The following is a 24,638-nucleotide window of genomic DNA, read 5'->3' as shown; positions in this document are numbered from 1 at the left end:
AAAAGTGTGTATAAAATATTTCTGGAGTTCATTCAAGTATTAATTGGGGGGTTATTTGCTAGTTTAAGTGCACGTACAGGATCAAAATAACGATGAGCCATTGCTTCTTTTGCAGTTAATCTTTCTTGATGATCATATCGCAGTAAATGATCAATGAAATCAATAGCTTCTTCACTTGTTAAATGTTCATTTGATTGATTAACAAATCTAAACCAAGGTTTTCTAACATAATGACCTAAATCTTCATATTCAGTACCTAATTGAATCTTATATTTTTTCAAATATTCATGTAATTCATCAGTTCCTAAAACTCTTGCAATTTGAACCAATTGATCAGTATTTGATTTCCCATGGAAGAAAGGTTCTTTTTTGAAGATTATTGAAGCCAACATTGCACCAAAAGACCATAAATCTAAAGAATAATCATAAAGTCTAAAATCAACTAATAATTCAGGACCTTTAAAATATCTTGAAGCAACACGAACATTATATTCAGTACCCGGATGATAAAATTCAGCCAACCCCCAATCAATCAATCTTAATTTTTTCAAATCATGATCAATCATAACATTATGAGGTTTAACATCTCTATGCATTATCCCCATTGAATGACAATAATCTAAAGCTTGCAATAAATCATACATATAAAATCTCACGTCATAATCAGTTAAATTTGGGTATAATGATCTAAAATCCAAATTGTTAACATATTCAGAAATTAAAGCAGGAGTTTTAGATAATGGATCTCTCACCACAGCTAATAATTTTATAATAAATGGACCATCAACTAAATTTTGTAAAATTTTAACTTCTCTTTTAATTTTTTTCCTTTTAACAGGTTTCAACACTTTTATAACAACTTTTTCATGATCATTTAATGAAATACCTTGGAAAACTTCTGAATATTTACCACGTCCTAATTTTTTTATAATTTCATAATTTTCTTGAGTTTGCCATACAATTGAAACATTTTCATAATCCCAATATTGTCGACTTTTTTGATTGTTTGCATCAGCATAGACACGCGATATCGATATTTCTTTATCAGCACTCATTATTGATATTAATTAGATGTAATTTTATAATTGATTGTATCTTGGTTTTCCACCTTTTGAATTGTAGATTTGTCAGTTTTGTTGTTGCCCGATTTATGGATTGGTTTTTTTTTTTTTGTGGTGAGTTCGATTTGGTGTTGGGATGTTTTCCAGATTATAAGCAATTCTACAGAAATTCAATTCAATTCAAATTCAATTCATAAATATAAAGCATTATAGAATATAGATCATAGCCCTTGGATTCCCTTAACCAATTCCTGCTGTTTCTTTTTGTCGTCTTCTGAAGAGGAGAGCCCTTGTAACGATCTAATATCTCCGACAATGTCACGAGTCTTTCCAAAATACACCTCTTGCAACAAGTTTCTCAATTTGGACTCAATATCTTCAACCAATGTACCGATATTTATAATATGTGAGTGTTCGTCTGTTATGGCCAATTCTTTTTCAGTTTGTCTTATCAAATTACCAGATAAACTGATTGAATCCTTTTTATCTTTATCCACTTTGGATAGATCAAGTATGATTGTAGATGTAACTTTGTATGTGGCTTTGGAACGACCCACCAACACTTCCAAAACATGAATTGAATCCCAAAGACCTTGTTCATCATCAGTGTTTTTCTTTAATAACACAACACCTGCGAAATTCGAATCATTTTGAGAATCTTCTTCATCTGGCTGATCCCAGAAATAAACACTTGAAACACCACCTTCATAATATAGATCTCTATAGACATCAAAGGAATCATTGGCATAAATCTCCAATTGTCTCAACTTTTCAGAAGGAAACGGACTTTCATCATCACCTTCTTCTAAAACTGGATAATATTTATTTGACCAAGGAGATCTATAAGAGTCCAAGTCTCTATTATAATCACAAGTTAGGTATTTTTTACCATTGGCTTCATCACGAGCAACATTTAAAGGGATATCCACAGAAGATAATAAATCTTCAGCTAAATCAGGATTCAATTTGATAATACTTTGCAAGTTTTTGGCAATGTTTTTAGGATCCAATCTCCTCAAAAGATCCAAAGCAGCGTCATAAGATTCTTCAGACTTGTCAATAGTTAGCAATTGATTACCATTAAGTCATTTTCTTCAAAAAAACTCACCATTTTCCTATTCAATTTCTCTAATTCGTTTTAAAATTTGTGTATAAAATTTCAGGAGCTTCAAAATTCAAAATCCAAAAATCAACACTTGACATTTTCGCGAAACCTGTTTTTCCATATACGAAAAAAAACCATCATCAAACGATTTTTCATTAAGGAAAACTTGATTTAATTCAATTGATTTCACGTTGTTTTGGTTTAAAATTTGAAATGTCCAGTTTCCTTGATTTAGTCGGTCCTTGGATCCCTCAAACTCCAGGAATCCTTCCAAAATGGTTATTATTCGTGAGTATTAAATCCATCATCTTCTGGGGTATTATTAAACTAACAGATTCAGATCTCAATTGTCTCCGTCTTTAATTCAGCTCAAACTTACTTCTCAGGCTTGGAATTAACAAGAAGAGTATATGAAAACAAACCTTTAGAAACTACAAACTTATCAGCTCGTACTTTTGGTACTTGGACTTTTGTCTCTGCTGTTATTAGATTTTATGGTGCTTATTATTTAACAAATCCTCAAGTTTATCAAATTACTTTAGCTTCATACTTAATTGCATTTTTCCATTTTAATTCTGAATGGTTGATTTTCAAAACTGCTAAATTTGGTAAAGGTTTATTAGGTCCTTTAATTGTGGCTACTTCAACTATTGTTTGGATGACTTTACAAAAAGATTACTACATGGGTTTAGCTTAGATATAACCAAAAAATTGTTTATTTGATATAAGATATATATGAAATGGGTAATCTCTTGTAAAGGATACTTTCATAAAACAGAAAACACTGGGGAAAAACGACTTTAAAAAAAAAGATATAACAAATAACAAAAAAAGAAACTGAACAAAAAGGGGAAAGCTCTTTATGATGATGACATTAATATTCATTAAAATTCGATAATTGTGTTGTTGTTTGTTTTTCAATGCTTTGTTGGATCTTGACGTTTTAAAACTTCAACAGCAGGACCTAATAATCTTTGGAACCCACGTTTATCTAAAGTTGCAACATTAACATCAGTTTTAGCAATAACACTAGCTTGTCTTGGTAAATCATTTAATAAGGCAACTTCACCAAAATAATCACCTCTTTTAACACTACCGATTAAACCACCTTCATTCTTAACAATATTAGCTTCACCAGTTTCAATCAAATAGAAATTTTCACCAACTTCACCTTCTTTAATGATAACATCCCCAGCTTTATAAGATTCAGTTTCCAAAGCATCAGCTAGTTTAGAACGTTCAAATAATGATAAACGACTCAACACTGGAACTTCCTTCAAGAAACTTTCATACAATTGTCTCTTTTTGGAAGTTTTAGCCAACAAGATACGTCTAAAAGTTAAACGATCTAAAGCCCACAACACTAAATCAGTTTCAGCAGTAGCAGTGGCAGCTCTTGGAGAATTATACATTAATGCCAATTCACCAAAACTTGAACCAGGACCTGAACTGTTAACTTTATCTCCATTAACATAAAAATTAACTATACCTGATTCCACAACGTAGAAGAAATCACCTTCATCACCTTGTTTAATAACTTCACTACCTGCTGGTTTTTTGATTTCTTCTAATGCACCTATCACAGTTTTCAAACTATCTTCATCTAATGAACTAAATAAGAAATTTTTAACAACTGAATTACTTAATCTTGATAATTGATCTGGAGTTTTAGCAATGATTGGTGGTTTCCAATCATCTTTCAAACGATTTGGATTTAATGTTTCTGCACTGACAGATGTACGTCTATTAGCATTGAAAGTTGAAGGGATGTTATGAAGTTGTTGACTATGATGATGATTTGATGATGCTGATGGTGGTGGTGTTGATGTATTTGATGATGGAGAATGACCAACAACATGAGAAGTTCTTCTACCTTGAGCAGGAGCAGCAATTGGATCAACTGTGTTTGCAATGTTTGATTTGTTTTCCTCGCCAACATGGAACCCAGATTTGAAAATGTTATTATCACCACTTGATGATGTTGAGGCATCATGATCATGACCAACTAAATCCTTTGAATGTGGATCATCATTGACAAATGAGTTCTTAAACAATGGACTTGAACCTTTAGCATCTTCATCTTGGATACTGTTCAATTTTCTAGATGGGAATAAAGAAATACCAGCAGCTCTAGCTTTTGCCTCTTGACTCCATAGTTGTTTCCGTTGTTCTTCCAAACGGGATTGGAAATAGTTGAAACAGAATTGCAAGATGTCCTGAGGATTCTTGCGCTGGATCTCCTTGTTCAATTCGTTCAATTCGTTGATGTATTCTTTAGGCAAGGACATGATCAATTGTTGTTGTAGTGCTGTTTTAGCCTTGCTACTGCTTTCTCAATTGAAAGCTGCTATCATCGATTTTAAGGGATTCCAAAAATTCACAACTGAATTTCGTGAAGGGAGATCCGAGGAGTGTTGATAGGTCACGTGGTGTGGTATTATGGTGTGGGGAAATCCGACCACGTATATACAATATTCAACAAATTTCATTCATTTCATAAAAAAGTCACTATAAAAAGACCTATTTAGTGGTATCCAAGACATAACGACCGAGGATTTCACCCTTCTCCATCAATTTAAACACTTCTGGAGCCTCAGATAATCCAACAATCTTAACTTGAGATTCAACTTTACCTCTTCTGAAAAATTCAATAGCTTCACGAGTATCAGCTCTATTACCAACAACTGAACCTTTCACGTTAATGGCTCTTAGCACATGAGAAACAATATCAGTACTCAAAGTGGCACCACCTTTTGGTAAACCAACCAAGACAACAGTACCAGTTGGTCTAACATATTTAACTGCATCATGATAAGCTTTAACAGAATTTGAAACATTGATAACAGCATGGGGACCACCTTCAGTAACTTTCAAAACTTCTTCTGGGATATCAGAAACTGCATTAAAATCAATAAATTCATCGGCACCTTTTGATAACACATGATCTTTTTTATTAGTACCATCAATAGCTAAAATTTTATAGCCCATTGCTCTAGCATATTGAACAGCTAAAGTACCTAAACCACCACCTGCACCAATGATGGTAACCCAATCACCAGCTCTAATATTTGCATTCTTTAAAGCTTTATAAACAGTTAACCCAGCACATAATAAAGGAGCAGCTTTTGCTAAATCAACATCTTTTGGTAAATGAGCAGCTTGAACAGCATTTGCAACTGCATATTGTTGATAAGTTCCCTGGACCGTATAACCTGAATTTTTTTGATTTGGACAACTTGATTCATGAGCTTCTTCACAGAATGAACAACTTTGACAAGTTGAATTAACCCATTTAACACCAGCATGATCACCAATTTCAAAATTTGTAACATTTTCACCTTTGGCAACAACAACTCCTGCACCTTCATGACCTAAAACTAGTGGTAAAATTGGTTTGAAAGCCCAATCACCTTTCCATGCATGATAATCTGAATTACAAACACCTGTATATTTAATGTTCACCAAGATATCATTTGGTCCAGGTTTTGGAACTGGAATATCTTTATAATGTAATTGACCACCTGGTTCATAAAAAATAATGGCTTTTTGAGTCTCTGGAACTGTTGGACTTGCAGCACTACTTGCCAATGAACGTAATAATAGTCTGGATTTTTGAGTATGTTTGATTGAATGAGTTAATGTTCTAAGCATTTTTGGGAATTTGGTTATGGCTGCATCACTAACATAAGTAAAAGCTATAATTTGGTTACATCTATTCTTTTATACTAGTTTTTTGTAGTAGTGGCATGAGGAGATGGGCTTATTGTTCACAACTAGATTTAAGTGAGAGTGATATAACTGAATGGAAATATAACGAAGTCAACTGCCTAGCTTTAGCATTCCTTCGGACTTGTTCAATTTGAAACACTCAGCATGAGCCAATTGATTAAAGAAAACAATGGAGAAGTTGAAATTCATTTTAATCTGGGGAAACCAGCTACACAATAAAAAAAAAGTCGGACTTTATGATGATTTGCATCTTCACATGATCACAAGTTACAACAAAGAAGCAATTAAGAAGGTGTACAGAATTGAAATACGTGATACATTATATGTGTTTATCGGAATGTAAGTGGGATTGTGTACATCTCTCGGGTTTCTCAGCCTGAGTTGACTTTACGGGGACCCAGAAGAAGGTTTCTTCACACTAAACTGTATCGATTAAATCAATTGCAATCGCAATCTCGAAAAGAAACGAAAAGGCTGGTCATCGAACAATTCACCACATAAACGACATTACAGTTCAAGTTCAAAACGAAATATATCTCAAAAAGACAGATTCATAATCAAAACTACAAAAAAGTAACAAATTATTTAACCCATTTGATTTAAATAAACAATTAATTATAATACCCATTCCTCTCTTAACTCTCTATAATCATTATAATATCCCATCTATTGTACAAAAAAATATAATTTACAGTGGTATCTCGTTCATCTTCTTTTCTTCTTTCTCATTTCATCTCCCTCTCTATTGAATTAACCCTTTTCTTTTATCCCTATCAGGTGGTCTTTGAAATGCTCCAGGTTTTCTTAATCCTTGAAATGCTGGTGGTTTTCTCAATCCCATGCCAAATTTTGGTCTGGTTAATTTTGGTGTTGTAGTTGATGATGGTATTGATGGCTTCTCCAGTTTGACTGAATTTGTAGTTGTAGCTGTCGATTCTTTCTCCTTCTCAGTAGTAGTGGTGGTGATGGATGTAGGTGGTGGTGGTGTTGAAGATGGTTTTTCAACTGGTTTTGGTGTAGGCTCTTTGGCAGCTTCTGGTGTTGTAGATGGTGCTGGTGAAGGTTTATCAACTGGCTTCACTGATGTTGTAGCAGCAGCTGATGGAACTGGTGGTGATGGTCTGGAAGGTTCAGGTCTTCTGAATGATGGAATCTTGATTGGTCTTTGTAAATGTAATGGTAATCCGGCACTAGGCTTTGGTGGAGCAAGTTTACTAACAGCAACTGGTTTTTCAACTGGTTTAGGTGGTGATGGTTTTGTAGGTTCTTTAGGTGTAGGTGTAACAATTGGTGATGGTTTTGAAACAACACTTGCAACTGGTTTCTCGACCGGTTTCTCAACTGGTTTTTCAATTGGCTTTTCAATTGGCTTTTCAATTGACTTCTCCACTGGCTTAGCAACACCTGTTTCAACAACGCTCTTTGTTGGTTCAGGTTTATCTTTAACAACAACAGTTTCTTTAGTAACTTGAACATCTTTACCCTTATCAACATCATCATCAAATTTCATATTTGTTGGAATCAATGGGATGTTAAATCTTGGTTTCTTCAATTCAAAATTTGATAAAACATCACTTTTCCTTTTCATTGGCATTGAAGGTTTCAAAGGTAATTTATTAACTTGTTGACCAATAACTGGACTTGGTGTACTAGTAGTCTCAACTTGTTCCCTTTGTTTGTTATTAATCAATGAAGATAGTTCCAAATCTGGTTCTTTTGAAGGTAATGCCACTTTTTCTTGATTCCCTTGATCACCAATTTTACCAGATTCATCATCAGGTTGACTTCTTGGAACTGATTGATTATCAACTTTGAATGAAGATACCGAACCTCTTGGTAATCCAGCCAACTCTTCAACAGCACCAGGTGATAAATTTCTTTGAGTTGTAGTAATATAATTATTATTACCAGCTTCTTGTTGATGTTGTTGTTGTTGAGCACTTTGAGCTGGTGGATTAAATGCAGAAGTAACCAATTGAGAAATAATCTGAGTTAAAGTCTCTTGATTTAAAGATGCAACATCAATTTTGGATAAAGTCTCATTAATTAATGTAGCCAAATCTTCTAAATTAGCAGCTTTAATAATTCTTCTGTTTTTCCTTTTTTCAAATTCACTTTCAATCCATTCCTTCTTTTTTGGAGTCTCTTCAGCACCAAACAATTGAATAGCTCTTTTCTTCAAACGAGCTCTAAGATCATTATTTTGATTCTTTAATTTATTAGCATCTCTCCATCTTTTCTTACGTTCACGATTCTCTAATCTAATTCTTTCCTTTTGTTGTTCTGGAGTTTCATTTCTATTGATCAATAATTTAGATTTTTTACCAGATTTAGGAGTATCTTGAAATTCAGTAGGTGTTGAAGGATTTTGATCATTGAAACTAATCTTACCTGAACTAACTGCAGAATTAATAGCTGATGAAATCATACTTGTTAAATTTGAAGGTAAATTTGGTAATAATGAGCCAATGTTGTTAATCAATGCATTTCCTTGACTACCAGGTGCAACAGGTAATGGTGTGAATGGTGTTGAAGGTTTCGAAACAACAGGAGCTTGCGAAGATGATGAAGATGATGGTTGTTGTTGTTCCTGTGATGGTGCCTTTGGATCAACTTTTTGTTGTAATTCAGCTAGCGCAGGATCAATCATATCAGCATCTTGCTTATCACTAGCCTTTGTTGAACTTGTTGGTGTTGATGGTGGTTGTGCTGTCAACAATTGCTTCAATGCATTCTCCACAGATGCAGTTATAACATTCTTATCTTGAGAAGTTCTGTCGATTGGTGGTGGTGGTGGTGGTGTTTGTTGCAAATTCTGTTCAGCTTGAGAAGTACCCACAGTGGCAGTTTTAGGATGAACTTGTTCAACAGGTTTTGGCTCTTGTAATTTTGATGAAAATTTACCACTAGACATACCTGATCTACTCAAAGCCAAAGTTTCAGCAATTGACAATGAAGCTTTCTTCTTTTGCTCAGCATTATGATTTTGTAAATCAATTGATCTATCTTTTGTCAACAATAACAGAGGCGCTGAATTTTTAACAGAATCAATAATTGAATTAGCAGGTGCAGGTTTTGGTTGTTTTGGACCAAGATCAATAGGTTTTGTTGCAGTTGGTGGTGAAGGTTGGATCAACTGTGATTGTGGTAGTTGAGATTGAGTAGGTTGTTGAACTTGTTGCTGTTGTGGTAATTGTGGTGGAAGTTGTAAAGGTTGTTGTCCAGGAGCAGCAGATGGTAATAAAGCTTGAGGTTGTTGTTGTTGTTGTTGAGGTAAAATAATACCTTGCTGTTGTTGAAACGATGGTAATTGTTGTTGCGGTTGGAATTGAGGAGTAATAACACCAGTACTTGGTACAACAGCTGTATCCTTCTTCTTCTTTGCAGGAGTCTTCCTTGGAGCTCTAGGTTTCTTCTCTTTTGGAGGTTTCTTTTCCTTTGGTTTAGCTGGAGCTTTTTTCTTGTTCTTAACAGCAGCTGTAGTGGCTTGAACAGCTTCCCCTAAATTAACACCAGAACTAATCAATTGATTAATCAAAGCGGAAGAATCTTGTTGTAAATTCAATTCATTATTATTATTCAATTGGTTCAAGTTTTGTAACAACAAATTAGGATTCTCCACAGCCATAGCTAAAGCATTTTGCATGATTTGATTCATATCAATTTCCTCATCATCATTTTGTTGTTGTTGTTGTTGTTGTGAAGAGCTCTTATTATCCGGTTCAACTTGAGCATCAATAACATTTTGAACCAATTGCTCCAATGCATCACGAAATGGATCAATATCATCAGTATATTGAGACAATGGTTGTTGTGATTGTTGCTGATGTGCAGCTTGTTGAGCTTGAAGTTGCTGCAATTGTTGCATTTGTTGATTATATTGTTGTTCAGATTCAGCAAATGCACTAAGAATTTGATTCTGTAATTCCTCTTCATACACATCACCATATTCAGGTTGAGGATGTTGTGGTTGTGGTGGTTGATATTGGGGTGCTACCTGAGTTTGTGCTTGTGCTGGAGGTTGAACAACAGGTTGTGTTTGAGCTGGCGCTGGCGCTGGAGATTGAGCAGCTGGTGGAACAGCAGATTGTGATGGAACTTGATGTTGAGTAGCTGGTTGTTCAGGTTGGTGTGATTGAACAGGAGCTGCTGTTGATGTTTGTTGAGGTTGTGGTTCAACTTTTGAAAATTGGGGTTGAGCTTGTGGTATTGGTTCAGATTTCTCTTGCTCTGCTGGTTGTATAGGCTGTTCAACTTGTTGATGTTGTTCTTGACTTGTGTTTTCAACATCAGTAGCAGCATTAAAAGCCTCCATAATTGAGTTTTGTAATTGCAATTCAAAATCGTCTGCATCCTGTGGCCCAGCATCACTCTGAGGTTGTTGTTCTAGAGGTTTTTGTTGATCTTGTTCAGGCTGATGAGTCTCAGGTCCTTGGTGTTGTTCCTGTTGAGCAGCAAAAACGTCCATGATATGTTTTTGAAGATCTTGTTCAAAATCATTTTGAAACTCTTGTTGTGATAGATTTTGATCCGATTGAGGATGTTGCTCTTTGGGTTCCTCTTGTTTTTCAAAAGATTGACCTTGTTGAGTATTGGAATCAGTAACAGTATGATGATTAAGTTCCTTTTGTTCATTTTGATCTTGATCAACTTGCCTTATTTCTTCACTAGCTGGTTGTTCATTCAACGCATCCATAATTTGTTTCTGTAGTTCTTGCTCATAATCGTTTTGAACACTTTCGTCAACAACATGTTGAGCGGCTTGATCTTGAGGTTGGCCATCATTAAGATTCAACTGTTGCCGTATTTGGTCTTCAATATGGGTCTCAAAATCATTGATGGTATTCGTATCTTGTTGTTGCTGCTGTTGGTGTTCTTGAAACTCTTGTTGATGTTGATCCAACTGTTGTTGTAACTGCCTTTCAACTTCTTTAGCAAAGTCATCCTCATCATCATTGTTATTGTTATTGTTGTCTTGATCACCAGAGCCATTATCAACATGAGCATTGGTATTATCACCGACATCATTAGCACCTTGGGCATCTTGTTGCTGAAACTGTTGTTCCAATTGTCTCTGTATTTCTTTCTCGAAATCATCATCATCATGGTTGAATTCTTCATGTTGTTGTTGTTGTTGCCCTTGAGACGCGTTGTTGACATTTATCTCATTGTTTTGATTTTGATTCTCATCAGCACCATCGAATTGACCAGCTTGTTCCTGGAACCCCTCCATTGCCTGTTGAACCACCAAGGCAAGATCATCTTGCTCTTGGTCTATATTATGAGATTCCTCTTGAGACATTATATCTGGGGTAATGTTTGACCAGAAGCCTCAATTGATTGGTATGAATGGTGGCAAGCGCACCTGAGACGATAGCAGCACTTGTGGATTGTGAGTTGTGAATCTTGTATCTGTGTAGTCCTCTCTTGGCTGTTGTTGTTGAGCTACCACTTAGGACCTTGGATAGTATTGACCGTTGTATGTGTCACTTTGTCTTTGTTTACTTCTTCCCTAATCTAAAAGGATGTGGTGATGTGCTGAGACTGCTTAGTGACTGTGAAAATTTTCAACTTCACCAACTTTCGCGCTCATCTCAAAGTCACGTGGTCCTGTTTTCAGAGGGAATCTTCACAGTTTAAAAGGCTTTAACTATGAAGAAAAAGTTGCATTTTCAGAGGTAATTCCAGTGCTGTAGTTTACCATGAGATTTTGTCTTAAATATGGTACATTTCAGCACTAACTAAACCCTGCTCAAGCCCTTATCAACAGATATACTCAATCAAGTTCTCGAGCTCAATCCCACTCTTGAAGTGTTCTTTCCATACTCTTTTGACACCTTTCCTTGCAGATTTTTTCACTTCACAAGAGTTTTTACACTTGATGTTGATGAATGGGTAAGCATTGAATACAACAAAGGATATAATCACTGTTCAAACTCATTCATTTGAAAACTTTTGTCAAGATGCTATAACAAAAAGTTTTTCTGTGCTAATAAAGTTTACTGTTGATTTGAAGTACTTTTCAAAAGGAGTCCTTGGATAGTAATAGAAACTCAAATGTTCATGAGTTCAAAAAATGTTACCAAAGAAGCTCACAAAACTGTTGACATTGTTGACCTCAATGAATTCTCCTAAGAACACCCAGTTCTATTTCTTCCACAAGAAAATGTGTGTCAGAGTGGTTCAATTGTTAGGTAGCTTTGGTCGACGTTTTACATGTTTAATCATCCATAAGTTTAGTTGAACTGATAGTTGATTAAACCAGTCGTTTCGCTTCTACTTTTTTGGCATTCTCTTTCGTCTTTGAACCTTGTCAGTGAAGATATTCAACAAACTCAGTCGCTAAAAGTTAAAAACAGGGCGTCTTTTCATGATTATCAAGGACAGTGACCATTTGATGTGACACCTAACATCGACTTCTCGAACTTTACGTGGTTATGTCAAATTAATGATTGATCTTTTGCTGGTGTGAAGTTTGAATATTGTCAATCACATTTAAACGTAGAATGACCTCTCCAAGTCGACATTTGCGAGTGCCAAAAACTCAAACCCTTCAGTGAAATCACTTTTAAATCCATAAGGAGATGACTTCTCTTCTATATACTCTTGATATGCTCTTTTCTCTTGTTATTTCGTTCATTTGCGAGATTTCATATTGAGGAAAAAATTTTGTACTAGATTTCGCCGTGAATGTTATAACGGCCGCGAAAATCCGTGAGACTTTTTAAAACAATTATTTTAAGGGCAAATTTATTAGTAACAAATACCTCAAAATTACACCATTAGGTTTAAAATTATTTTAGTATTTGATTTACTACTAAAATCTTGTATTTCGAAAGCTAACAATTTTGAAATTGTGTTTTTACAAAAAATATTTAACCTTAAATGTCATAATTCAAATTCAATTATTTATCTTCTCAAAATTTAAAATTTTGAAACTCCCAAATCCACAATAAAAACTATATCATTAGAATCCCTAGAATTTTTGTTCTATTTTAAATAAATTTTCAACCTATCATTATATACAAATATTCCTCATAAATTGAATAAACATCTATCATTACATAATATCTGACCTAATCCTCATACTTAAGGATAAACCCGAGAAAAAAAAATTGATTAGGCTGCTCGTTATCGAAAAGGGACATAATTGATAAGGAACTTTTGGTATAAAGCTAGGTACAATTGCTGAATAGAAAGCAGCAAAGGGTTTTATTGTAATCCATTCTCCTAACAATGACACTACCCTCATCCAAAACAAGAATCATCCAAGTCATATGTGCAATCATTTGGTGTTTATTTGCAGCTGGTCCAATCTTTGGATTTGCAGCTTTAAAACCAATATTGATTGATCAAGGTGTCTATCATGATGTTTGTAAAGTTTCAACTGAAGGGATTAACTTGAAATTATGTGCTGATCAAGATTTGAAATTGAATAAGATGTTTACAATTGGTGCTGTTGTGACAAACGTTACTGCTTTATTAGTTGGACATATTTTAGATAATTATGGACCAAGAGTTTGTGGATTTATTGGTTCAGTGTTTTTGAGTATTGGTGCATTCTTCCTTTCAGGTACTTTGAGATTCTTGCCTATTGATCAATATCTTTCTGGTTATGTTTCACTTGCAATTGGTGGTCCATTTGTTTTCATCTCAAGTTTCCAATTGGCTAATAGTTTCCCTAAATTTAGTGGGATGATCTTAGCTTTATTAACCGGTGCTTTTGATACATCTTCTGCTGTTTTCTTAATCTATAGATTGGTTTATCAAAAATTGACCAAAATCTCATTACACAGTTTTTTCATAACTTATTTAATAATCCCATTGTTTATATTTTTATGTCAATTATTTATAATGCCTCAATCAAGTTATAAAACTTTGGGAACTGTGCAAAAATTGGGTATTGAAGGATTGGATGAAAATGGTCAATTATTAGAAGGTGATGATGGAGCAAGAATAGTTCCAGATATAGATGAAAGAACTTCATTATTATCAGCAAATGAACAAGTTTTAGAAGACGGAGTTGATAATTCATTACGCAGAACAACAAGTTTAACAGCTAATGGGAAACGTCGTAAATCAGTTTATGAAGAAATTGTGGAGAATGAATTGTATTCAAAATCTGGTAATATCTTTGGTGTTTTAGATGGTGAATCTGTGAAAACTCAATTGAAGAGTCCTTTCTTCCTCTTAATGTGTGCTTTTACAACTATTCAAATGATTAGAATCAATTATTTTGTTGCCACTGTTAGATCCCAAGAGGAATATCTACTTGGTGAAGAATTAGCATTACGTGTTAATAATATTTTCGATATTGCATTACCATTAGGTGGTGTTATTGCTATCCCTTTCATTGGATTAATTTTGGATAATTTTAAAACTATAACAGTTTTAATCATTTTGATGTGTGTCTCGTTTGTGATTGGAATTATGGGTGTTTTGAAAATTTTCTCTGCAAACTTATTGGGAATCTTTTTACTAGTTGTCTATAGACCTTTTTACTATACTGCAGTTAGTGATTATAGTGCAAAAGTGTTTGGGTTCACCACTTTTGGTACTGTTTATGGGCTAATGATGTGTATTAGTGGGTTGATCAACTATTTCCAAACATTTTTAGATTACATTACCCATCATTATGAAGGCAATAATCCAATTCCTGTTAATTTAGGATTAATTGCTTGTACTCTTATTTTTGGATCAAGTCTGATCTTTTACATCCTTACTCAACAAAAAAATATAGAGAGAAAGAAATTAGAGCAAGAAGCTGAAAGTGCTCCAGAAATGGAAATTCCTCATTGATACATTACATTTTTTTATATTTGCATGAATATGATATTCTAAAGTTTGTATATTGCTTTATTCCCTTATTCAAACCATGAAATTAAAAACATTAATGAAATCCCAATAAAGACGAAAGCCAATTGTAGCACACCATTAATCAATTCTTTCTTTCTGGAATTTTCACTTTGTAATTCTAAAACTTCAGGAATGACACCAACAGTGGCAATATATAAGAAACCTCCAGCAGTGAATGGTAATGTCAAATCACCAGTTTGCACACTAGTACCAAATAAACCAGGTGAGACGTTACTAACAACATCTCCAGTAGTTGTAGATTGTTGACCTAAGTTTTGAATGAAAATACCTAAAAAGGTACCTAGATAAGCACCAATTGCAGTTAAGAACTGTGAATTCATAGCTTGCCATTTAGTAAACCCACCTTGGATCAATAAAGCAAAATCACCAACTTCATGTGGGATTTCATGAAAGAAAACAGCAAGGCATGTAGTGGACCCAACTGATTTACTTATATAGAAAGATGCAGAAATTGCCAAACCATCAGTGATATTATGAGTGAAATCTGAAATCAAATTCAAGTAAGCACTAGCTTTAACACTTGAGTTTGGATTAGCAATAACTGGCTCATCACCACTTGGCTCATCATTTTTCTTTCTTTTTCTTAATTCAGCATCAGTTTCCTTACTTTCCACACCTGTTGAAGTTGAAGAATGTGTATGGCTATGACCATGACCATGGCTTTCAACACCTTGTTCATGTTGTAAAATTCTTAAGCTCTTATCAATAACGAAAAATGCAATAAACCCAATGAATATAAATAACCCTAAAATGGTATTTCTCTTTTCATCAACCAAAACAAATGAAACTTTCCCATGATCTATAGTTTCACCAACAAAAGTTTGTGGTAATAAATGTAAAAACACATCACCTAAAAGCCCACCAATGGCAAAACTCACCAATAATGATAGTTTTGATGGGTTTATAGAAGCTGGAATGAAACTTAGGATCAAATTTGGAGGGCCTGATATGTAAGTTGTAGCCAAGATTGCATTCAATCCAGGGTTTTCAAAAGGGAATAGTTTGGAAAAAACGTATGAGATTAGTGACTCTGACTCTTTAGCGAATTCTTCAGTTTTCAAATGGTTCAACTGATCAACAACTGAACAATCTTGTAGTTTATGGTTTAATGAATCTAAGTTAATATCTCCATTATCGTAAAACAATGGCAAGTTTGCAGCGTTTCCAGAAGATTGTTTCTCCACAGCAACGTGAGCTATTGTGGTCAACGCAAATAACGATAACGTGAAAATCCCAATTGACTTCATTTTTTGCCCTTTAAAGTGCTTAAATTGGTGTAAATTTCGTTGAGTATTAAAGAAAACGTTTGTTTTTTTCACGTCTCGGACATTTTTTTCATGCCCCTGATCAAAAATCAAAACACCTCGAAAATGCAAATACGAATGAAATTTCATAACGAGCAAATAATGAAGAAGTATTTTCTTCATAATCTATTAAAATAATATTGATTATACAAAATATTCATTCTTTTTTTTATATTCCTATTCTTTTTGCTTTTTAATTCTCATAATTTCCAGAATTGATAATTTTGTGGAGTTTCTAATGAAACTGGAACAACTTGATCATTTTCATTTTGTTCCACTGCATTTTTTTCTTGTTCATTAGAACTAACAACAGTAGCTTCCTGTTTTGATGGAGCTGACGCTATCAATACAGTTCTTGGAGCCTTCACTGCAATATCTAGAGCTTCTTGTGCTAGTTTAGCACCTTCTTCAGGAGTTGATGATTTAGCAGCTGTCAACAATTTGTTACGAACTGATACTGATTGTTTCTTTAACGACAATCTGTCCAATAGTATATCTTTACGTTGGTTTGCTAATTCTGCCTTCTCTGCATTCAATTGTTTTTCCAAGATTGATAATTTGTTTAATTTCAATTCAACTTTTGATAATTCTAAATCAACTAGATTTTCTAATAATTGACTTGAATCTTTTTGTAATGATGATTGTTCCAATTGTGATTGTCCAATTATTGAACCTACTGTTAATTTAACAGCTTTTTGAATATCTTCATCATTTTGTAATAAATCTTTAGATGCTAATTCTGGATCAATGTTTTTAATCAAAAATTTTATAGTTTTCAAAACTGCATCATTTGTATTTGAACTAGCTTTTGGAGAATCTTTTGAAACTGATTTTTTATCATTCAATTGCTTTATTAGGTATTTATCCTCAATTGGTAACTGTATAAACTTAGCAATACTTTGTTCTTTTGTTCTTGATCCTATATGGTTTGCAATTTTTTCCCAATCATCTTCAAATAATTCAACACCTTCCAATAATAATAAAGTTTCTTGATCATTCCAAGGTGCTGCATCACCTTGTTTTTGTAATTTTTCTAATCTAACAAAATCTGAAGAATGGAAATTTGAACCAAAATGACCTTCTTTAAAAGCTCTTGCGGAAATTGAATTTTTGGTTCTTAAATTATGATATCTAACATCCGTAGTATCATTCCCTGTGACATAACATGTGAATTGTTTTGTATTTAAACTTTGAGATAGTCTATCTTGTTCATTAAGAGCAACTGCGTCTGAAGTGGAATCATAAATATTACGTCTTAATTCTAAATTCAATGGGATATCTAGTGATTTTTCAGTTTTGATTGTTTTTTCAATATCACCACCACCATTTGGAACATTATTACTTTCATCTTCATCACCACCACCATTTATTTGTTTATCTTGTTCAACATTTATGATTTTAGCATCTTCAGGTATGAATGGTTTTAATCCATCTGGGGTATCCAACACTATTTGGAAATGCCCAGTATATTGTGGCCCAATTAAAGATGGTTTAGTTTTTGGATCAATTTGATAATTGATTAACCCCCATTGTTCCAAGAATGCATGGATACGAATGATCGAGGCAACGTCAGAAGCTATATTTCTTCTTGCTGCAGTGACAGTTAAATATTCAGTTGGATTTAATCTATAAGTATGAATCATAAAATTTCTAATATCTTGATAAGATTTTTCAGTTTTAAATCTTGAATTACTATTGAAGAATTCTGGTAATGATTTTTTTTCAATTTCATGGATCTTTTCAAAGTCAAACCATCCAGCAAATGATGGAACAATAACTGGTTTTGTTTGACGTGCAAGATAAGCTTTAGCTTTTTCTTCAATCTTTCTTGATTCTTCAGCATAGTCTATTATGGTTTCAGCTGGAAGTTGAGGCGTGGCAGTGGTTTCTTCGGCATCGTTCATTTCCACATCTCTAGGCTCTTCAGTTGGTTGTTGTTCAGATGATTCTTGATGAATTTGATTTTGATCTTGAACTTGATCTTGTTGTTGTTGAGGTGTCACCTCGTCTTTGACTTCAGGAGTGGACATTTCCGTTTCTCTTCAGCTGCGGCACCAATAACACAAACACGCTAAAAACAAGCAACCAATTGATTCAGTTCTAAATTCAACTGAAATTGACACTGTTTTTTCTGTTTTTGTTTATTTTTGTTTATTTTCGATTTCATTCACGTCGTTTTTTTTCCTTTGATTTTTTGATGAAATCTGATGAATTTTGTTAGTGCTGAGATTTACACAGCCATTCGCGAGTTTTGTATGTGATCTTCTGTTCTGAGAATTACACGCGCGTCAGTGAATATTTTCATCATTTTACGCGTATCGTGTAATCGAAATCAATGAGAGAGAGTTTGGGTTCCTTGGGAGGCAAAATGACTGTGGAAATGAAAGTTGAAAGCCCAATAGACGATGCAGAAGATGCTGTGGTGAACAAGATCATCGAGGATGGTGAAAAAAAAGAGTTTCGAAATGATCAAGAACTATTAGATTTCGATCAATTATCAACTGATTTCAAATTGGAAAGATTGCAACATTTGGTGAAACAGAGTCAAGTGTTTTCAAACATCATCAGTGATACGTTGTTGGAGAGCAGTTTGACAAAGAAGAAAGCTAGAGAGGAACAAAAAGCAGGTGGTGGTGAACCTCCAAAGAAGAAATCAAAGAAGAATGGTAAATCTAGCAAACAGGCAAATATCATGGATTTCTACAAGAAGGATAATCAAATGTCTGAAGAGGCAAAATTGACAAAATCCAAGATTGAACAGTCTCAGACAAGCTCCACCATTAAACAACCATCATTAGTTTCTGGTGCTGAAATGAGAGATTATCAATTAGAAGGTACTGAATGGTTAATCACATTATATGAGAATGGATTAAATGGTATACTTGCAGATGAAATGGGTCTTGGTAAAACGATTCAGTCCATTGCATTATTGGCCTTTTTGTATGAACAAGGTATAAAAGGTTCTTTTCTAATCACTGCGCCTTTATCCACGGTGGGTAATTGGGTTAAAGAATTTGAAAGATTTGCTCCAAGTATACCTGTATTAGGATATGTTGGTTCAAAAGATGAAAGAAAAGAGCTCCGTGAACAATATTTCGTTAAGAATCAAAAAGCTGTCATTATTACAAGTTATGAAATTGTTTTAAGAGATTTTGAACATTTGAATAGAATTAGTTGGAAGTTCTTAATAGTGGATGAAGGTCATAGATTGAAGAATGTCAATTGTAAATTGATTAGAGAGTTGAAAAAATTGAAAACTAGTAATAGGTTATTAATCACTGGTACTCCTTTACAAAATAATTTGAATGAATTATGGTCATTGTTGAATTTTATCCTTCCTGATATTTTCCATGATTTGGAACTTTTCCAAAAATGGTTTGATTTTAGCTCATTGAATTCGTTGTCCGAAAGTGTTAAAGATGATCAAACCAGGAAGCTTATTGACTCCAAGATCCAAGAAAGTTTAGTCAACAATTTGCATACGATTTTAAAACCATTTTTATTAAGAAGATTGAAAAAAGATGTCATCAAAAACTTACCATCCAAAAGAGAATACATTGTTTATGGAACTTTAACTTCAAAACAATCAGAGATTTATAAAGATGCTTTATTCAAATCATTAAAGAAATCAATAATGAAATTTGCATTGAATGAACACATTGCTGTGAATAATCTTTCAATAAGCAAACAAGATATTGATCAATTCATATTTAAGAAACTTGACTCAAGTTATGTTGATTTTGAAGAAGATGATGAAGAAGATCAAGAATCAAATGATCGTACATTACGTTCAGAAAAACAAGAAAGATTAGCACTCAAATTACAACAAAACAAAATATCAAAACAAGAATCACAACTAAATGATATTTGGACATTAATATCCAAATATGTTGATGCTAAAAAAATTCAAAATTTGATGATGCAATTAAGATTAGTTTGTAACTCCCCTTACTTGTTTTATTTCCCATGGGAAAGTGAACATGATATGGATTTGGCAAAACTATTGGAAAATTCAAGTAAACTTCAATTGTTAGATCAATTAGTACCAAGGTTACTTGCTAAGGATCATAAAATTTTAATTTTTTCTCAATTTACTAAAATGTTGGATTTGATTGAAGATTGGTGTGAATTGAAAGGGTTTAAAGTTAGTAGATTAGATGGGTCTGTTAGTCAACAAGATAGAGAAGTGGAGATTTCAAGTTTCAATGAGGATGATGAAGTTAAAATCTTTTTGCTGAGTACTAGAGCTGGTGGGTTAGGCTTGAATTTAACAAAAGCTGATAGTGTCATCATATTTGATAGTGATTGGAATCCTCAGGTTGATTTACAAGCAATGGATCGTGTTCATAGAATAGGCCAAACCAAACCAGTTGTTGTTTATAGATTTGTTATAGCAAACACTATTGAACAAGTTATTTTGGCAAAAGCTGATTCGAAAAGGAAATTGGAGAAGTTGGTTATTCAATTGGGTAAATTTGAATCATTGAAGAGATTAATGAATAAAGATACCCAGTTAACATTTGGATCAGGTAATAAAAAGGATGCCATTAAGGAAGAAAACCAATTGGCTAAAGAACTAGCTGCTTTATTTGAGGACAATAGATTCAAGACTAATGGGCATGTTATTGAAGATTCCAAGTTAACTGAAGTTGAGATTGAAGAACTATTGGACAGAAGTGAAGATGCGTATAACAGAGGATTGGACTACTATAAGAACAAAGGTTTCAAGCACATTCAAATCTTTGAAACAACTGCGTCATTGAGTTAGAGGAAAGGGATTTAATAGGTTACAGGGAATAATAATGGATAATTTATAATTTGTTTGTAGATTCGCGAAACATATTTGATACTTGATGCGATACGGTGATAAGAAAGAAACCATCCCATTTTTTCTTCTTTTCTCAAGAATTGCTGAAGAATCCACATACAAAATGGTTGAAACGGTGTTGATTGTTGGATGTGGTGTATTTGGACTCTCCACTGCCCTAGAATTGGCCAGAAAGGGTTACAAGGTGAAAGCTATAGATCTTTATCCAATCCCATCAAAATGGGCAGCATCGAACGATTTAAACAAGATCATTAGAACTGAATATGCTGATATTTTCTATACAAAGCTTTCAGTGGAGGCTTTAAAACTATGGGAGAATGATCCTTTGTACAAAGATGTCTATTTCAAAAGTGGTAGAATCACGTTATCCCCAAGTTCTAAAGAGAATCAACATCGTACCAAGTTTGAAAATCAAGGTTTTGCAAATTTGGCTAAACTGGGTGTCGATGTTTCAGGTATTTTCGAGATTGATAATGGTGCTAAGCTAACTGGATTATTCCCACAGTTTAAAGGTAATGATTTTGGTGAAATCAGTGCAAAGTTCAATCCTAATGCCGGTTATGGCCATGCTTCAAACTCCTTATTGAATGTGTATCAAGAGGCTAGAAAACTAGGTGTTGAATTCATATTTGGTACTAAAGGTAATGCCAAAAAAATCATAAACAACAATTCCATTCAAGTAGAATCTGGTGATGTTTACACAGCTGATAAAATCTTGATTGCAGCCGGTGCAGCTACTGGATTCTTGGTTGATTTGAAGGATCAGATAAGGGCATTAGGCCTATTTGTTACCCACATTCAACTGACCCCAGATGAATATACCAAGTTCAAAGATATTCCTATCTTTTTTAGTGCAGAATATGGTTATTTCTTCCCACCAGATGCTAAACATCATCATATGAAAATAGCTTTAACGTATAGTGATGCTGAAAATAAGATCCCTGATCCTTTTAATAGTGATAAATTATTGTCATTACCTCGCTTCAAAGAGCAAAATCAACAAGACACATTCCCTAAAAAAGGTGAATCCCACGTCAGAAGACTATTACAAAAGACAATTCCAGAGTTGAGTCAACATGAATTATACAATTCAAAGTTGTTCTGGATTAGTGATTCTCCAACTAATGATTTTTTGATTGATAAACTTCCAGATTCTGAAAATATCGTTGTTGCTTGTGGTGATGCTGGACATGGCTACAAGTTCCTACCAAATATTGGGAAATATATAACTTTAAAGATGCAAGGTAAATTAGACGAAATTACTAGTAAGAGATGGAGTTGGAAAAACAATCCTGTTTGGCCAGAACAGTTTGTTTCAAGAGCCAAAAGAGAACATGTTGATGTAAAGAATATAGACTGGTTTATCGATCCAAAGCCAAGACTCTAGAGAATAATAAGTACAAACTACAGTATAATACATGTCATAAATGTAGTATTGAATGTTGAGGAGCCATATTTCAATCTTTCTTTTGAGCTGGGTACTTGAAGATTTCTTTTTTCAAAGGAACATTAGCATAAACTTGATCGATTGATTTTAACAACTCTTCAAACTTTTCTTTTGGTAAAACCTTGGATAAAACAATCATTGTATCAAGATCAATTTCATTAGGATTGAGTTTCCCTTTGAGTTTGGATAAAGTTTCAATTTTTGATTTGAAAATTTTTGGAAACAATGTAGCCTTTCTCTTCTTGACAACTTCTTGAACATTGAGAACAGAGTTTGCAATAGTTGAAAGTTTCTTTTGAAATCTTGAAACGATAGATGATAATTTCTTATTTGAATCATTAATGACTTGAGAAATCTTTGAATTGACTTGTTCATTTGCCTTCTCCATTAATGTTCTATCTTGTGGTTCAAACTTGTAATCTTCATTAGCAGAAATAAAAGATTCCCATTGGTCAGCACCTCTCAAGAAAAAATCAGAGTCAAGTTCAAAACTATTAGGATCGAATGTATGAAATAAGGGGAAATGTGCAGTGAAGAGATCACGATTCAGATGGATTTCAAACCACATACTAGTCAAAGAATCTTGAAGTAAACGCGAAACAGGAAGGTAACTTTCATCTTTAGCAACTTCTGCTTGAGAATCTGATAATTCAAACAATCCACCAACAGTTTCACCAGGAAAAGTTGACATAAATGGTCTAGCTTTCAACATTGTTTTTTTAGATCTAGCCAATTTGTAACAATTTCCACGGTCTGCGGTACATAATGTCTTGTCCCATGGTATTTTAGCATCAGCTGGATCTAATTCATAACGTATATCAGAGATTGGATGTCCTTCTTTACATAAAACCAAATGATAACTTCTAGCAATGTATGACACATCTGAATTGAATGAAGTTTGGAAATCAAATCTAAAACCTGTGAAATTTGGTCTTGCAATTCTTCCTGGATCACATATTCTTGAGACTGATGAAATGGCAGTACAACTGACAGTGAATGTTGATAATAATAATGATAGCTTCATATTGGAGAAATGTGATGTCGATACCTTCACCAGAAGACAATAGGCTATCAAAAGTTCAAACTTTTCTACTTTTCTATTGAAAAGTCAAGTGCTTCATTTTTGTGTAACATATGATCCACAGACAACCAGCGCTCCATCCAAATAATTATCAAATAATATAGACAGCACACCTAATAATATGGTGTTAAGCGAAATTGAATACCCGATATCTTCTAGCAACAAGCTGTTTGATCCACCACCGTTTGTTCATTTCAAAGGGGTTGTGTTTTGATTTGTTGTAATCAAAATTGTGAGTTCCAAAGGATAGGCACCAAATTTCGCGAAACATTATAACCAGTTAAGGCCAATATCAGAACCATCAAAACCTCAATAACCATGGAACTAACCACCAAAATTCTTGTTTTGCACCATTACCACTCTTGAAACCAAAAACCAATCAATACTCTACACCTCCACCATTGACAGATATCCGTTCAATTTCAAAATATACAAGAACATTCAATCAAAGAAATCATCATCGTCATCATCATCATCCAATTTACCCCTAATAGATTTCTTAGCAAACCTTAGTCTATGAGCTTCTTCCAAGTCTTCATCATCTTGATTAATGGCTAATCTTTTATCACTATCTTTAACAGCACCAATTTCCACCAATATATTCTCCAAGTCTTTGATGTTTGTAGAGTTACCACCCAATTGAGTTAGTGTAATGTATTGTTTGATAACATCACCATTAAAATATATCAAAATTGTTGGACAATTAGCATCTGGATAATTTTCAATAGCTCTTGATCCCGGTATTTCCACAAATTTGATCTCTTTAAATTTCGACGCTAGCGTGATTAATAACGATGATAGTAGTCTTGATTGTAAACTACTTTGTAATGTTAAATGGGTCCAAACCAATGTATCTTTTGAAGCATCAGTGATTTCACTCTTATAATCAGGTTTTGCTACTGGATAAACCGATCCGAATTTTGAAACTTGATTCAATTGTGCTAGTTCTTTTAATCTTTTCTGTTTATACTCTTCTAGGAAATCTTCATCTTCTTCATCTTCTAAGGCTTCTAATTCATCAAGATCTTTACCATCTAATCTATTTTCATATTGTTTAACAACTGCCTCTTGTAATGCTTCTTCCAATTGTGCGGTTGGTGATGGTGGTCTTTCGGGTATGACACCGTGTTTTCTCAAAATATCATTCCATTCTGTGTCTTCATTAGGATCAACTTGAACGTTAATCTTTGGATCCATTGTTAAATA

General features: G+C 33.8%; 13 protein-coding genes across 13 annotated transcripts; 4 read left to right on the top strand and 9 right to left on the bottom strand.

Moving 5' to 3' along the window:
- Window positions 1-32: 32 nt before the first annotated feature.
- On the bottom strand, window positions 33-1,055 carry CKA1 (casein kinase 2 catalytic subunit CKA1; the record flags this gene model as incomplete). Its single annotated transcript, XM_019181949.1, has 1 exon — window positions 33-1,055. One exon carries the CDS (start codon window positions 1,053-1,055, stop codon window positions 33-35), a length of 1,023 nt encoding a protein of 340 aa, XP_019038455.1.
- Window positions 1,056-1,204: 149 nt separating this feature from the next.
- On the bottom strand, window positions 1,205-2,264 carry CAP2 (F-actin-capping protein subunit beta; the record flags this gene model as incomplete). The annotated part of the gene is made up of 3 exons (XM_019184175.1): window positions 1,205-2,113; window positions 2,170-2,189; window positions 2,258-2,264. The coding sequence occupies 3 exons, from the start codon at window positions 2,262-2,264 to the stop codon at window positions 1,283-1,285; spliced, it is 858 nt and encodes a 285-aa protein (XP_019038454.1). The 3' UTR covers window positions 1,205-1,282.
- A 115-nt stretch (window positions 2,265-2,379) lies between these two features.
- Window positions 2,380-2,863, top strand: ERG28 (Erg28p; the record flags this gene model as incomplete). The annotated part of the gene is made up of 2 exons (XM_019183603.1): window positions 2,380-2,454; window positions 2,507-2,863. 2 exons carry the CDS (start codon window positions 2,380-2,382, stop codon window positions 2,861-2,863), a joined length of 432 nt encoding a protein of 143 aa, XP_019038453.1.
- A 220-nt stretch (window positions 2,864-3,083) lies between these two features.
- Window positions 3,084-4,454, bottom strand: BCY1 (cAMP-dependent protein kinase regulatory subunit BCY1; the record flags this gene model as incomplete). Its single annotated transcript, XM_019184945.1, has 1 exon — window positions 3,084-4,454. The coding sequence occupies one exon, from the start codon at window positions 4,452-4,454 to the stop codon at window positions 3,084-3,086; it is 1,371 nt and encodes a 456-aa protein (XP_019038452.1).
- A 232-nt stretch (window positions 4,455-4,686) lies between these two features.
- On the bottom strand, window positions 4,687-5,817 carry WICANDRAFT_32539 (zinc-dependent alcohol dehydrogenase; the record flags this gene model as incomplete). Its single annotated transcript, XM_019181976.1, has 1 exon — window positions 4,687-5,817. One exon carries the CDS (start codon window positions 5,815-5,817, stop codon window positions 4,687-4,689), a length of 1,131 nt encoding a protein of 376 aa, XP_019038451.1.
- An 820-nt stretch (window positions 5,818-6,637) lies between these two features.
- WICANDRAFT_79763 (uncharacterized protein) lies at window positions 6,638-11,197 on the bottom strand (the record flags this gene model as incomplete). The annotated part of the gene is made up of 1 exon (XM_019184944.1): window positions 6,638-11,197. One exon carries the CDS (start codon window positions 11,195-11,197, stop codon window positions 6,638-6,640), a length of 4,560 nt encoding a protein of 1,519 aa, XP_019038450.1.
- Window positions 11,198-13,131: 1,934 nt separating this feature from the next.
- FMP42 (Fmp42p) lies at window positions 13,132-14,694 on the top strand (the record flags this gene model as incomplete). The annotated part of the gene is made up of 1 exon (XM_019183602.1): window positions 13,132-14,694. One exon carries the CDS (start codon window positions 13,132-13,134, stop codon window positions 14,692-14,694), a length of 1,563 nt encoding a protein of 520 aa, XP_019038449.1.
- A 65-nt stretch (window positions 14,695-14,759) lies between these two features.
- On the bottom strand, window positions 14,760-16,019 carry YKE4 (Zn(2+) transporter YKE4; the record flags this gene model as incomplete). Its single annotated transcript, XM_019181952.1, has 1 exon — window positions 14,760-16,019. One exon carries the CDS (start codon window positions 16,017-16,019, stop codon window positions 14,760-14,762), a length of 1,260 nt encoding a protein of 419 aa, XP_019038448.1.
- A 257-nt stretch (window positions 16,020-16,276) lies between these two features.
- Window positions 16,277-17,980, bottom strand: RSC8 (Rsc8p; the record flags this gene model as incomplete). The annotated part of the gene is made up of 2 exons (XM_019182041.1): window positions 16,277-17,355; window positions 17,395-17,980. The coding sequence occupies 2 exons, from the start codon at window positions 17,978-17,980 to the stop codon at window positions 16,277-16,279; spliced, it is 1,665 nt and encodes a 554-aa protein (XP_019038447.1).
- Window positions 17,981-18,444: 464 nt separating this feature from the next.
- Window positions 18,445-20,922, top strand: IRC5 (putative ATPase; the record flags this gene model as incomplete). Its single annotated transcript, XM_019184174.1, has 1 exon — window positions 18,445-20,922. The coding sequence occupies one exon, from the start codon at window positions 18,445-18,447 to the stop codon at window positions 20,842-20,844; it is 2,400 nt and encodes a 799-aa protein (XP_019038446.1). The 3' UTR covers window positions 20,845-20,922.
- Window positions 20,923-21,019: 97 nt separating this feature from the next.
- On the top strand, window positions 21,020-22,189 carry WICANDRAFT_13923 (FAD-dependent oxidoreductase; the record flags this gene model as incomplete). Its single annotated transcript, XM_019180588.1, has 1 exon — window positions 21,020-22,189. A coding segment is annotated over one exon (1,170 nt), but the record flags the coding sequence as incomplete, so codon positions are not given.
- Window positions 22,190-22,361: 172 nt separating this feature from the next.
- Window positions 22,362-23,375, bottom strand: WICANDRAFT_63731 (uncharacterized protein; the record flags this gene model as incomplete). The annotated part of the gene is made up of 1 exon (XM_019183601.1): window positions 22,362-23,375. One exon carries the CDS (start codon window positions 23,373-23,375, stop codon window positions 22,362-22,364), a length of 1,014 nt encoding a protein of 337 aa, XP_019038444.1.
- Window positions 23,376-23,873: 498 nt separating this feature from the next.
- On the bottom strand, window positions 23,874-24,629 carry PLP2 (Plp2p; the record flags this gene model as incomplete). Its single annotated transcript, XM_019183600.1, has 1 exon — window positions 23,874-24,629. One exon carries the CDS (start codon window positions 24,627-24,629, stop codon window positions 23,874-23,876), a length of 756 nt encoding a protein of 251 aa, XP_019038443.1.
- Between the last annotated feature and the right edge of the window lie 9 nt (window positions 24,630-24,638).

This window comes from Wickerhamomyces anomalus (genome assembly GCF_001661255.1).
Source record: "Wickerhamomyces anomalus NRRL Y-366-8 unplaced genomic scaffold WICANscaffold_4, whole genome shotgun sequence".
Classification (NCBI taxonomy): domain Eukaryota; kingdom Fungi; phylum Ascomycota; class Saccharomycetes; order Phaffomycetales; family Wickerhamomycetaceae; genus Hansenula; species Hansenula anomala.
Note: the sequence above shows the minus strand (reverse complement) of the source record. Positions and strands in the feature narration are given on the sequence as shown.